Below are 12,935 nucleotides of genomic sequence, written 5' to 3'. Positions count from 1 at the left end.
CATGACCCACATTACACAAATTTTGCACCACACACTTTTTTCCTCGATCCGCCCCTGCAATGATAACCTCTTTTAATTGATTATTACTTAATTAATTTAGTTTTACATGTAATTGCTTAGTTTTTTCACATACACAGTACTTTTTAAACAGTTTTTACAATGCATCTGTTTTAATGCTATGTGTAATTATCTGAAACATTTATTATTAGGTTTGTGGACTAAAAAACTAAATGAAATATAGTCTAATCATATAGGTGTAATTGCTCTAGCACATGAGGATTTTTACATATAAAGCAAACTTTGGAATGACTTTATGACATGTGCAGAGATTTAACTTCAACAATCATTCACTACCCTAGGACACTTATGTATTCGCCTCATCTAACTTTCGCGTTTTCGCGGAGTCATCCTCTCGCGAAAATTTCATGTGCGAAACTAAACTATCATAACGAACGAGCGAAAACGCGAAATTAAATAGCTTTGTTCATTGATAGTCCAAGAAACAAACGGCAGCAAGCCATCAATATGCATTATCAACCTCGCCCACACCATTCTTCCTGCGGTTCACAATTACAAACTAGTCCCAAATTGAAAAAGTTTTTCTTATCGGTGAACCAGGCCCGTATTCCCTGGGGTGGCTGGCCGGCCGATCCGTCCCAACTTTTTAGGAACTTTCCGCGGCTAAGTACAGTCAAACTCTGATAACTCGCCCTCGAATAAAATGTAACAATTCATCTCAAACACAAGGTTAACTCGAATGGATTTGTTTGGTCCGTTTCCATGCAATGATAAATTGCTTCAGATAACTCGACCTCAACATCATTTATTCGAAAAGTTATTTGCCCAACGGCTATGGAGCCGGTTTTTATCGCTGTAGAATATCACTTTATTCGAAGCCATAGAGACAAACATCAACTTTTAGTAGTTCTTAGACGTCATTATTATCATCATCAGTGGCAAAATATTCTTGTTAACGACTTTTATAAAGGTTTGCAAAATATCAAGTTTTACCAAACAACTTAAAATAAAATCGGCAAAATTGATCTTTGTTAAAACGCTCAAAAGAAAAAGATGTCTTTTTCTGAGCATTTTAACTGCGGTGAAGTTTTGCCTATTTCAATTTAAAAACATCTCGTCAGTTACATCACCTAAAACAAAACAAATCTCAAAAAATAGAAAAATGTTGATACTTTCCGATAAAATTTTTTAAAACTTCACACGAGAGGCCCGGCTGAGGCCCTACATAAGAAAAACCTGTTGGGTGCTTACACCGCCCCCCCAACACCCCCAGGTGTTCATAACTAGTCGCCTAACATTAGCCGCTCCAACTTGCAACCAGTGAATACAGGCGTGCGGTGAACTGAACCTGAGGAATCTAATTATGTTTGTTCCACTGCATTTATTTTCACATCACTATATTTTCGCACTCATCAGAGCTGCGAAATAAAGTTGCAGTGAAATTTTACTCTGTATGCTACTCACGAAACTAAATACTAGCGAATTATAAGTGTCCTAGGGTAATCTAGTAAAGGAAGGTTACATTGGATTGGCCATCTATTACTGGTGTTACATGCTACGAATTTTTGTCGTTATTTTTCATCTTCGCAGCATGGAAATGGTTTAAAATGTCTCATGTTTAATTCCTAGAAGCGATTCAAATCTCAGATTCAAGGGGGTATTTTTGAAAACATAGTATCAACATCGAAGTACTGCGTATGATGTGAAAAATAATATTCGTATTATTGCATACATCTTTGCGATCGGAGGTCAGATTTTCATCGTCTTCATTGGTGACATTCTCTCAGCATCCCTATGCAGCTCTATTTTCAACAAACGTGTTTTAAAAAATATTATTTGCGAAATAAAAAAGATTACCTCTGAGTTTGAAAGAAACATTTCGTACAGTTTTACATTGACATTTGACCTTAGACACACTTTAATCATGTCAGCTGCGATATAAAATATGTGCCCCACTGTAGCTTAAAGCGCAACACGCTAATATTGAAAACGCAGAGTTGCGCGGCAAGTTTTTCGTAGCATGTCAACTACTCAGCTACGAACAATTGGGAGTTGTGCAACCACTCTTGCGTATCATGTAAATGCGTTCTCATTCCTACGATCAAAACCACAACTCCGAAGCTCAAAAATTCGTAGCGTATAACACAAGTGAATGTCAAATTCCAATCACTCACATTCTCTCTAATTTATAGAGCTTACATCAGTTGGAGATTCCTTTGATGAGGATGCATAAACTGATTCGCTCGAGCAGGTTGAGGATATCCTCATTTCACTGTTAGAGCCTGCTGTATCGCCATCTGGAGAGGTTTGCTCTTGATCTACAGTGCAACAAAAAACGGTTGACCTTGATGTATTGACTGCAATTGTATACAACATGATGAGCATCAGAGATTCAACATATAACTCAGTGAATTAATCCTTTTCCTGTCGTAAGAACTCAGTTGCAAACGCACTAAGCGATTTTATGGCGTGCGTCATGATGAGCGCGGAGATATAACTGGCATGTGACTAAACACACTTGAGTGATTCATCAGCAAATGATAACCCAGACACGCTCACAAACTGCCAATAAAATTCCGTATCATCAATTTCTTTGCAGTTGTTAATAAATTTAAGTCAATATGGCGCCTTCTAGACAAGGACGTAAACAACTTCCGCTTTTGTTATTAGGCCTTTCTCACTTTCACGGATTGTACACTACAAGAAGAGATAAGAAGAAAACTATTCTTGTATTTTTAACTGTGATATTTTACAATCTTTTTATATAGTTTACTTTATAGTAGTTTTTTATTTTTAATATAATAAATATTTATCATTCCAAAGATGGTCAACCTTCGCAACGATTGACTTCCGAATGTTGGTTTTTAACATGGTTTCTTTGTAATTTTAGTGTTGTGTCATACAGGACTGGGTGTGCTCTTATTAAATATATGAACAATTCAGTGTTCATTTTGATGATGTTTTAATCATAACAAAATAGCAAAATGTTGTTGCTGTACGTTGGTGAACATTGATATGGAAAAATTAGCAGCCATGGAATTGTGTTCTGGGAAAACCAACCAATCGAAATGCATAAAGATATTATAGAGAATGTTGTTGTAGAGAATCTTGTTGTTCATAGAGTTGTTATAGAGAATGCCTAGCATTATGGCTCTGCATGAGCTAGCTGAGCAAGTTTCAGCGCAAATTAGCGCCACCCAGCGCGATATCGCACTAAATATCGCCTACTGTGTTTGCACCTTAACAGCTGTCATAAGCTCAGATGTAGCTGTACCATTGGCCCAAGCTAGCCCCAGTGAGCAATGAAAAGTCACTTGAAGTTTTCTAATCAAGAAATTTGCTACTTTTCACACAGAACAACAGTGGTGTAGTGGTTAGCACATATACACCTTAAAGACTTCCTTAAGGAGTCTATAGGTTAGCACATTAGACTGCCAAGCAGCAGATTGGTAGTACGAGCCTCATTAGGGATGTTAAAAAGGGCATACAATCCTGAATTGCTATGGTGGAGAGGGAGGGAGCCCCTTACAGCAGTGGTTCTTAACCGGGGGAATTCCCCCCAGGGGGAATTTTGGGATTTTAGGGGGGAATTTGGTAGTTTGCCAAAGGGATTTCCGTGGCACCAATTTTTTCTTACATAAAGGGCAGCGAGGAGTGAATGAATTTCAGTAGTTTCAACAATGCCAAGATCTAAAACTGTAGTAAAGGTAAGGACTGCTACACTACATGCATATACATACCTGCAATATTGATTGTTCAGTTACCGATTTGGTTTGCATAAAGGTATAACATTTTGACAATTTGCTCTGTAGCCTAACATATGTATGATGTTCTGCTCATGTAGATATTGAACGTATTCAAATATTTTGATTGCATATCCCATATTATAGGTGTTAGAAATGTCAAAGACAAAAAAGACGAACATATGATGATTCTTACCTTAAAGGTTGACTTGCAACAAAACTCACATTACAGTTATTTGGTATCAAAAGATTCACCATGTCTTACTCTGTTGTGTTGTAAGTGCCAAATATGCGGAAATGTGATTACAAGCTCTTAAAAGCTCAAAAACGAAAAGCCGCCGTAGATTGGAATCTCTTCATTTCGATGACGTAGCCACAAAATTTGGTTATCGTCTTGTCACGTATGTTCTCACGTGAATTGAAAGGCCAATAAAAAGCTCAATAGAAAACTTATTGTAGTACTAGTTTATGACAAACACTTCGGGTTTTACCGAAGACCCCGTATCAAATATAGATGCTCGCTACTTTACAGTTTTGTTTCGGCTTGGTCTAATCGGCAAGTCATAATCTGATCATGTGACCCAATACTTCGCAAACAATTTCTGCAGCACTTTTCGATTATCACAAGTGACCAACAGGCTCGTCATGATTATCAGACAATGATATGTACTCCTTCAAAATAAGGCTAAAAAAATAAACGAATTTTTACAGTAAGTTATAGGATATCACTGCTAAAAGTGACAGCATTATGATGACGATAAAACAGACGCGTAAGAACAATAAACATAGTTTTATTGAATCCGTGAAGTATATTTGTGAAAATATTTCGACGAATAAGGTTGCAAAAAAGTGTAAACGGAAACCATCTCTCACAACTACATCACATTTCAGCCGTTTTGTAAAGGGAATCAAAACTACGGAGGTCTCGTGTGGTTGCGATTTTCTGTTCATTTTTGAGCTTTTACGAGCTTGTAATCACCTTTCCACATATTTTGCACCTATAACACAACAGGGTAAGACATGGTGAATCTTTTCATATCAAATAACGGTAATGTGAATTTTGTTGCAAGTCAACCTTCAACTATGGATTCACTTGTATGATTAAAAGCGGCATCGAAGTACTACAATGTGTTTTGTGCATGAAAGTGCTCGCTAACGACTCCATGAAACCACATCAACTTAAGCAATACTTAAGAAATAAACATGCAGTAAGTAAAGTAATTAAACTTTATCAAACGCTCTGCCTTGCAAACATTTCTCTTCCACAAGTTATGCAAAGATATGGATGCTGTGCACTCATGACTATTATTCCACACCGAAGTTCGATGGTTATCAAAGGGTAACATGCTTCTGCGTTTCTTCAATCTACGAGCAGAGGTCAATGAGTTCTTGAAAACTCATAACAAACCCAAACTAATGACTTCAATGCAGGTGGAAGGCTTTCATCAGCGTCTTGCTTACCTGGTTGACATATTTGGTTCAATCAATGAAGTGAACACAAAGTTGCAAGGTAGAGACAGAAATGTGTTGAATGTAACTGATAGTATCGATGCATTCAAGGACAAGCTCAAACTCTGGGTGGAAAGACTGGCTACTGGGAATGTAAGAGTTTCATTTCCAGTTCTGCATTCATTAGTTGACAAGAAAGCTCCTTCCGCTTCTTTGCTAACCGACATGAAGCATCACTGGAACAGCTTGATAGCAGAGTTTAAGAAATATTTTCTAAAGTTAGATCCTAGGACAGCAATTGATGAGTCTTACCCGAAACCCTTTCAGGCGCAATGTCCACAAGGTTCCGGAACAGCTTCAGGAGTTTTTAAAGCTGACAAACAACTCTGCATTAAAAGATGACTTCAAGGAGCTATCAATAGAGCACTTTTGGGTTCAGGTCCAAAGATTGGATCCCAACATAAGCCTGGCCGCTTTCAAAATGCTTATACCATTTGCTTCCACATATCTTTACGAGTCAGCATTTTCAGCAATGCTAACCATAAAGAGCAAATCTAGAAAGCGTCTGGAAGTAGAAGCTGACCTATGGTGTGCCCTATCTACAACAACTCCTAACATAAAAATTCTGGTCAGCTCCAAACAAGCACAGAAAACGCACTAGTCTGCTGACTGTCTTACAATGGTAGATATATTGAGTTTTAATATACATTCATTTTTAATATTCCATGTAAACATGACTGTAATAAATGCATATATACATGTATATATATATATGTATATAAGTTATATATGTAAATAAAGTTCATTATCTAGTTGCAGTGCGTTATTTGAAGGAGTTGAGAGGGGGAATTTCTGTCTTTAGGTTTGGAAAAGGGGAAATGGGACAAAAAAGGCTAAGAACCACTGCCTTACAGAAAACTAAAGGCAGGCACTGGAACATGGCTAATGACTTCATGATTAATCCAATCAATTGGAAATGGTCATGACTCAAAAGACCTGGCTACAGTAGTATTTTTACATTTTTGAAATGTATTAGTTCATAGCTACTAGCATCAAGTATATGGTCCAACAAAATGAATAAGCATTTTTCATAAAGTTTTCCTGAAATGTGGTTAACGTGAAAATTAGAATCTATTTACTGGCCCTTAACAATTAGCAACAAGAAGCTTTGGATTCCTGAATTAGCCCGTAGATATTTTTTTAAATATTTTTTAGAGAGGAAACAACTTGAGTGTTATATTTTTGTGTAAAACTGTACTGCGCACATTTTATTGATTCTTTAGAAGTTATTATAATTACTATCAATGAATAACATTGACTGAAAACCATTCAAATATTGTTACGTTTTCTTACTGACACTCAATATTGGTTCAATACTCTGCAATAATAGTTCAAATATGTTTGAAAAGTGTTTAAATTATTTAGATGAGCTTTGCATGTATTTTGGAATAGTCATTTAAGTTAAAATACAGGTCTGTATTAAAACCATTTTTATGAATCTTTTACTACAGTGAAGTACATTTTCATCCTTTCTGTTGGTATACAATTTGACTCTCATGCTAGTAGTTTGGACTTTTATAGGATTTTGAAATGTAATTGGATGTTGTAACAAAAATTCAAGCAATTTGAAGAAGTATTTTTTTTGCTCACTTCAACGATGTGATAATTCACTAAATCACAATCTCCGAAATTCCAGTAGTGGTATTGCCAAAGAGTCACCTACACTCTAAAAGAGGGTTAAAAACACAAATGTTGTTTATTACTGTACAGGATAAATTTATTCGCGGAGTTATATTTCGCGAAAATTGTCTCTTCATGCATATTCGCGGATGAATTTATTCGCGGCTGAAAACTGCCACTCTCTAGGAAAAGTTAACTCTATTGCGGCTAGTAATATAGTTATTCCTACGCATGCGCACACCGCATTTCTGGTTTATATTTAGCTTACAACTGCGAAGCGATCTTGCTAAGCTATGGTAAACAATTTTTGCTGCGTTCAGAGGTTTTCACGAATATTCATCGCTTTGGAGGCATTTGATAAGCCAACAACTTGTGGTAAGTAATGAGTTTTTCACATTTACTAAATTAGTTTAATTTTACTTTGGTTCTTTGGTGAAACGCAATACTTATTTTTTCCATCCCTACCGCTTCATTAATTGTTTTAGTGTGAGAAAGAGAGAGAGAGAGATTTTTCATCATATACCGAAGAACAATGATTGCAAGGGTGGTAGATGTCATTCTTAGAAGATCACCAATCATTCAGGGAGGTCTGGAAATTGAGGTTGAAGTTACCGCAGCTACTTACGAGGAGAATATATCGGTTTTTAAAAAAGGAACAAAAATGCCTTTACGAGCACAAATCTTTGGCCAACCGGCAGAACTTTGCAATAGTAAGCCACGAGGAGAGTTCTGATGATAACTTCCTTACCAGCCATGTAGTAGCGAGAGAATTGCCTTCAACATTTACCCAAGACAGTGACAGCAACAGAACTGCTATTACCAAAATAACTAGTCAGAAAGCACCATTACACGCTAGTATTCACAAATCAAGAGTACCAGTTTAATTTTATTGCTAGACAATCGCCATATGGACTAAACTGTTTATATTTACTTCATTCATCGTTGGTAAAATTTTATTTGTATTTGAAGTATTTTATTTGTACACTCAAGTTTGTAATAAATTATAATATATCTATACATGAAATAAAATATATAATTTAATCATGTTTGATGCAGCGATATCAAGGAATTGTTGTCGATGAAGGGGTCTAGGTTGACTGGTTGCCTCTCTGCCAATATTTCTGCCTTGATGAATATTACTACTTGTCTCTAGTTTTCGTAATCGGAGTAGGTTGTTTCATTCGCAATCTGCAGTAAACACAGAAAAAAAAAAAATTAACGAGTGTTAAGGAAGTACAAAAACAATAGCTGAAGTATTTAATGAAAGCGATCAGTTTTTAAACAAAAGAATTAACTAATGCAGTTGATGATGGAAAAACATATCTGCACTGCAAATCAAATACATACCATAATGTCCAGATCAGAATCATGATCGTCCTCAACTTTGGTATTAGAGATTGATGGAGTTGATTTCAATGTAAAAAGACTAGGAGAGCTTTTTTGCGATGCTGAAGACATGCTGAATAACTTGTGAAAACCTTGAATAATTTTGTAAAGTTTGACGCAATAAAGCTCGAAGCCTGGCGATGATTTTAAAGTTTTGGAACTCGGCTACGTTTAGTACTTCTACCTAGCGGCTATTTTTGCGATGACGCCATTCTGCATATCTTGTGACAACCTTGAATAATTTTGTAAATAAATGTGATGCATTGACAATGGTGTTAGCTCAAAGCTCAGGCAATGATTTTAAAAATGTTTTGGAACTCAATTACGTTTAGTATTTATATTAAAAACTAGGCTAGCGACTAGTTTTCAATTTGATGCAGTAGTTATTCTCTCTTGTGATTAAAAATAGAACTAATTATTCACGGAATTTAATAATTCGTGGAATTGAGTGTGCGCGAAATCGCGAATTTTTATGACCAACGAATATTTTCATCCTGTAGGGTAGCATTCCGTAGATAGCGGGCCAGTATCCAAATGTATAGTAATAAAGTAGAAAAACAGCTAAAGCTGCAATAAAAAACGTTGAACAAATCTGAAACCTATAACACATTAAAAGATGACACCTTACATAAAAACTAAAGGATATTATAAATATCTGGGCATTTTTTTGTGTGGATACTGTCAACTAGTTTGATAAAAAGAATGATAATAACACAAAGATGTTGAAAATGGATGCACTGAAAATGTAGCAATACCCAATAAACCACCAGTGATCAGGTATCAAACTTGAACTGCGGTCAAGCTTATGAGGTATGGGATCTTTTACACAAGTTCTCTACAGTATAACATTCATTCATTTATTGGATTAGAGCCTATATTTTAGTATGGTGACTGTTGTACAAGGAACTGTGCGTCTCGCAAAAATTTGTTTTATTTTAATTCTTTAACCTGGCCATAAAGCTGGCTTCTCACAGACTACCCACTTTTTCTAGTCACTATTTTCTGTAAACCACAAAACATAAAATGTAAATGTTGGTTCTCGCAACAGCAAAATATTCATGTCCTTTATATAATACTGTATTTAAATAACATTGCATAGTCTGAAAAAAGAGGCTTCGGGTCCTCACATCAAAGTATGTTCCCTTATAGGTATGCAGCTAAATTTCATCGTATGATAACTTCTGCAAACAGACTTTTTGACATACAACATAAAATTAGAGTAAATAGTTGTCTGGACATGTAAAATATTACATAAGCACATGCATTTTATTTTCGAAATAAAACAACATATATGTATCCTAGAGAGGTACCCAGTCAAGGTTGGATGCAGCGTAAGATTAAAGTAACCAATACACTTCATTTCAATAGTGCACTAGCAGAGATTTTTAAAGCCTGTTAAAGATGCCTTCCAGGTGTATTAAAAGCTTTATTTGAAAGCACATGACACTGTTTTATTAGCACTAGCACCATTAATTCTACTATGATTTTAAATACACAAATCGAAAAAGATTTAGCATTTATTCAATTCATAAAACACATTTTTCATATTGTCAAAGCTTATTTACAGCATTATTACACGAAAAACTTTGTAAGAAAATAAACTAATATTAAAATTTGAACCATATAAGCTCACGCCTGAATTTACTTTTGTGAATAAGATGTTATGAAAGCACATTCTTCCTAAAATAAAAATGTTTGGATGCTTTGATCATACGACGACTAATCAACCTTGACACAGTTGAACATGTTTATGATAGCTTAACCATAAGTAAACAAATTTCATTAATAATTTATATAAAACAAGAAACATGCAATGGATAGAGTTACAAACTCCAGCTATTAAAATCTTGAAATGAAGAATTCGTATCACAGAAGATTTGATTCCGGAACATCCCGTTCCCCAGACGATATGTTAAATTATTGAGCTACGCGAGGTTGATGGATTCATTGGGCGAGATATGTTGCCATGTGCGTGAAAATACACATACCGCTCTGCGTTATGACGCAATGTCATTTTATACTTACTCTCATGGCTCTTTATTAGTAAGTTTACCAACTAGCTTACTCAAATTTCCATTGGCAATGTGCAAGGCCAATGGCAAGCAACTACATTACCTGTCACTGTTTATAGGCTGATTTTTAATACCTGTGCAATGCAAGGCATTCTGCTAGTTATCTACTTTTGGTCTGCTACAGAAGCAAAATTCAAGAATTCTTGTTGAGCTTAAGAAGCATGAAGATTAAGGTAGGCTTTTCAAAACAGCATCTATTTTAAAAAGTACAGGTCGTTGTAATATGATTGACTTTTTACCGAAAGTTCAACTCAGATCATACCTCGAATGCACGACTTGCATTGCTATTGGGTATACATGTACAGTCAAACATGGATAACTCGAACTTCAAGGGACCGAGCAAAAGTGTTCGAATTATCAGAGCGTTCAAGTTATCAGAGCACTGTCACAAGTCCATATATTTACTTATTTATTAGTAGATACATGTACATATACAAACTATAATATAAATCAAAAGCACAAATGGCTTGTTTCAAATTAAATGCTTCTAATGTAAAGTTTAAAACGTTTTCATGAAAAAGTATAGAGATTTTTCTATCACTTGAGATTGGTTTGTTGTTTGAGGTGATGTTATTGCCAGGACGTTTTTCAGATTGACATTGGCAAAACTTGATCGTTGTTGAAATGCTCAAAAGAAGACATTTTTTTCTTTTGGGGTTTTACCCACGATCAATTTTGCTGTTTTTTCTTGAAGTTTATGCAGATTACCTTACTTTACCTGGGATTCGTTAAGAGCAACACTCTGAGGCAGTTCAATTAGAAGTTTTACGAGGTTTTACGGTACATTCTATATCACTCACGCTTTTTTAATAGATACTTATTGAATGTACACACGTATTCTGTGTTTAGGTCAAACGATGAATAGTTTTTTTGTAGCTCAGACAACGTATACGTTTAATTACAAGAATTTTTAAGACGATTTAAACATTCAACATTCCGACGTTGATTCAACACAGAATCAACGTCGGAAAACTATTCATCACGGGCTAGCTGGGTTACGCCACGCACTCAAGGATTTTCGCCACGCACATACAAAACAAAAACAACATGCGATTTTTGTTTTGTATGTGCGTGGCGAAAATCCTTGCACGCGTGCCCCGGCTGGCCCGTGCTATTCATCGTATCGCAATATAAATCAAATTTCACCAAACTTTTAGAAAAGTCGTTGACAAAAATATTTTGCCGGTGGTGGTAATAACGACGCTTATGAATTACAAAAAGATGAAGTTTACCTCTATGGCTTTGAATAAAGTGATTTTCTAAAGCGATAACAACCGTTTCGGTAGCCGTTGGGCAAAAAAACAGTTTGAATTAACAGTGTTGAGTTCGAGTTATCTATAGCAATTTATCATTACGTGGGAACGGACCAAAGGAAATGTTCGAATTAACCATGTGTTCGAGCTATCCGTGGACGAGTTATCCATGTTTGACTGTATATGTTGCTTCTCACAAGTATGTATTCTTTGTCTGGCTTAAATGTTGAGTAGCGGCATGGTCTATGTCATCAAAAAGATAGCTTAAAAGGGTTGACTTGCAACAAAATTCACATTACAGTTATTTGGTATCAAAAACCCATTATGACTTACTTTGTTGTGTTGTACAGTAGGTGCAAAACATGTGGAAATGTGATTACAAGCTCCTAAAAGCTCAAAAACCAACAGACAATCGCAGCCACACGAGACCGCTGTATAGTTTGGTATCTCTTTCCAAAACGGCTCAAGTGGGACGTAGTTGTACAAGATGGCTTCTGTTTGCATTTTCACGCAACCTCATTTGTCGAAATATTTTCACAAATATACTTCACACATTCAATAAAACCATGTCTATTGTTCTTACGCGTTTATTTCATCGTCATTGTAATGCTGTCACTTTCAGCACTGATATCCTATAACCTACCATAAAAATTCGTTTAAGTTTTCAACCTTAGCTCGAAGGAGTACATATCATTGTCTGATAACCATGACGAGCCTGTTGGTCACCTGTGATAATCAAAAAATGCTGCAGAAATTATTCGTGAAGTATGAGTCACATGATCAGATTACGATTAGACGATTAGACCAAGCCAATAAAAAACTGTAAAGTAGCGAGCATGGTAATTTGATACGGGTTTTCGGTAAAACCCGAAGTGTTGGTCATAAACTAGTGCTACGAGAAGTTTATATTGAGCCTTTTATTGGCCTTTCAATTCACGTGAGAACATCACGTGACAAAACAATAACCAAATGTAATGACTACGTCAGAGAAATAAACTGATTCCAATCTACGGCGGATTTTCGTTTTTGAGCTTTTAAGAGCTTGCAAACACATTTCCACATATTTTGCACCTACAACACAGCAGAGTAAGACATGGTGAATCTTTTGATACTAAATAACTGTAATGTGAATTTTGTTGCAAGTCAACCTTTAACAAATATGCCATTCCTTACTGCAGCCACAGTGATGCAATATCATTGAGAAGCATGAGGCATATGTGCGGATTAAAAGTACTTCACTTGCCTAAAATAATACAGACCATAAATAACTTGGTATGCTAGAATTTAATCCTATTAGGTCTGAGAACTAAACAGCATTCAGCTACAAGAAATAA

General features: G+C 35.8%; 1 protein-coding gene across 1 annotated transcript in view; it reads right to left on the bottom strand.

Moving 5' to 3' along the window:
- Positions 1 to 12,935, bottom strand: part of LOC137407088 (uncharacterized) — a 47,562-nt gene that overhangs the window by 15,922 nt on the left and 18,705 nt on the right. The window contains exon 3 of the mRNA XM_068093695.1: positions 2,218 to 2,336. Within this exon, the coding sequence (XP_067949796.1) occupies positions 2,218 to 2,336 (119 nt within the window). The remainder of the gene's footprint in view (positions 1 to 2,217; positions 2,337 to 12,935) is intronic.

The sequence above is a fragment of the Watersipora subatra genome, chromosome 1 (genome assembly GCF_963576615.1).
Source record: "Watersipora subatra chromosome 1, tzWatSuba1.1, whole genome shotgun sequence".
Classification (NCBI taxonomy): domain Eukaryota; kingdom Metazoa; phylum Bryozoa; class Gymnolaemata; order Cheilostomatida; family Watersiporidae; genus Watersipora; species Watersipora subatra.
Note: the sequence above shows the minus strand (reverse complement) of the source record. Positions and strands in the feature narration are given on the sequence as shown.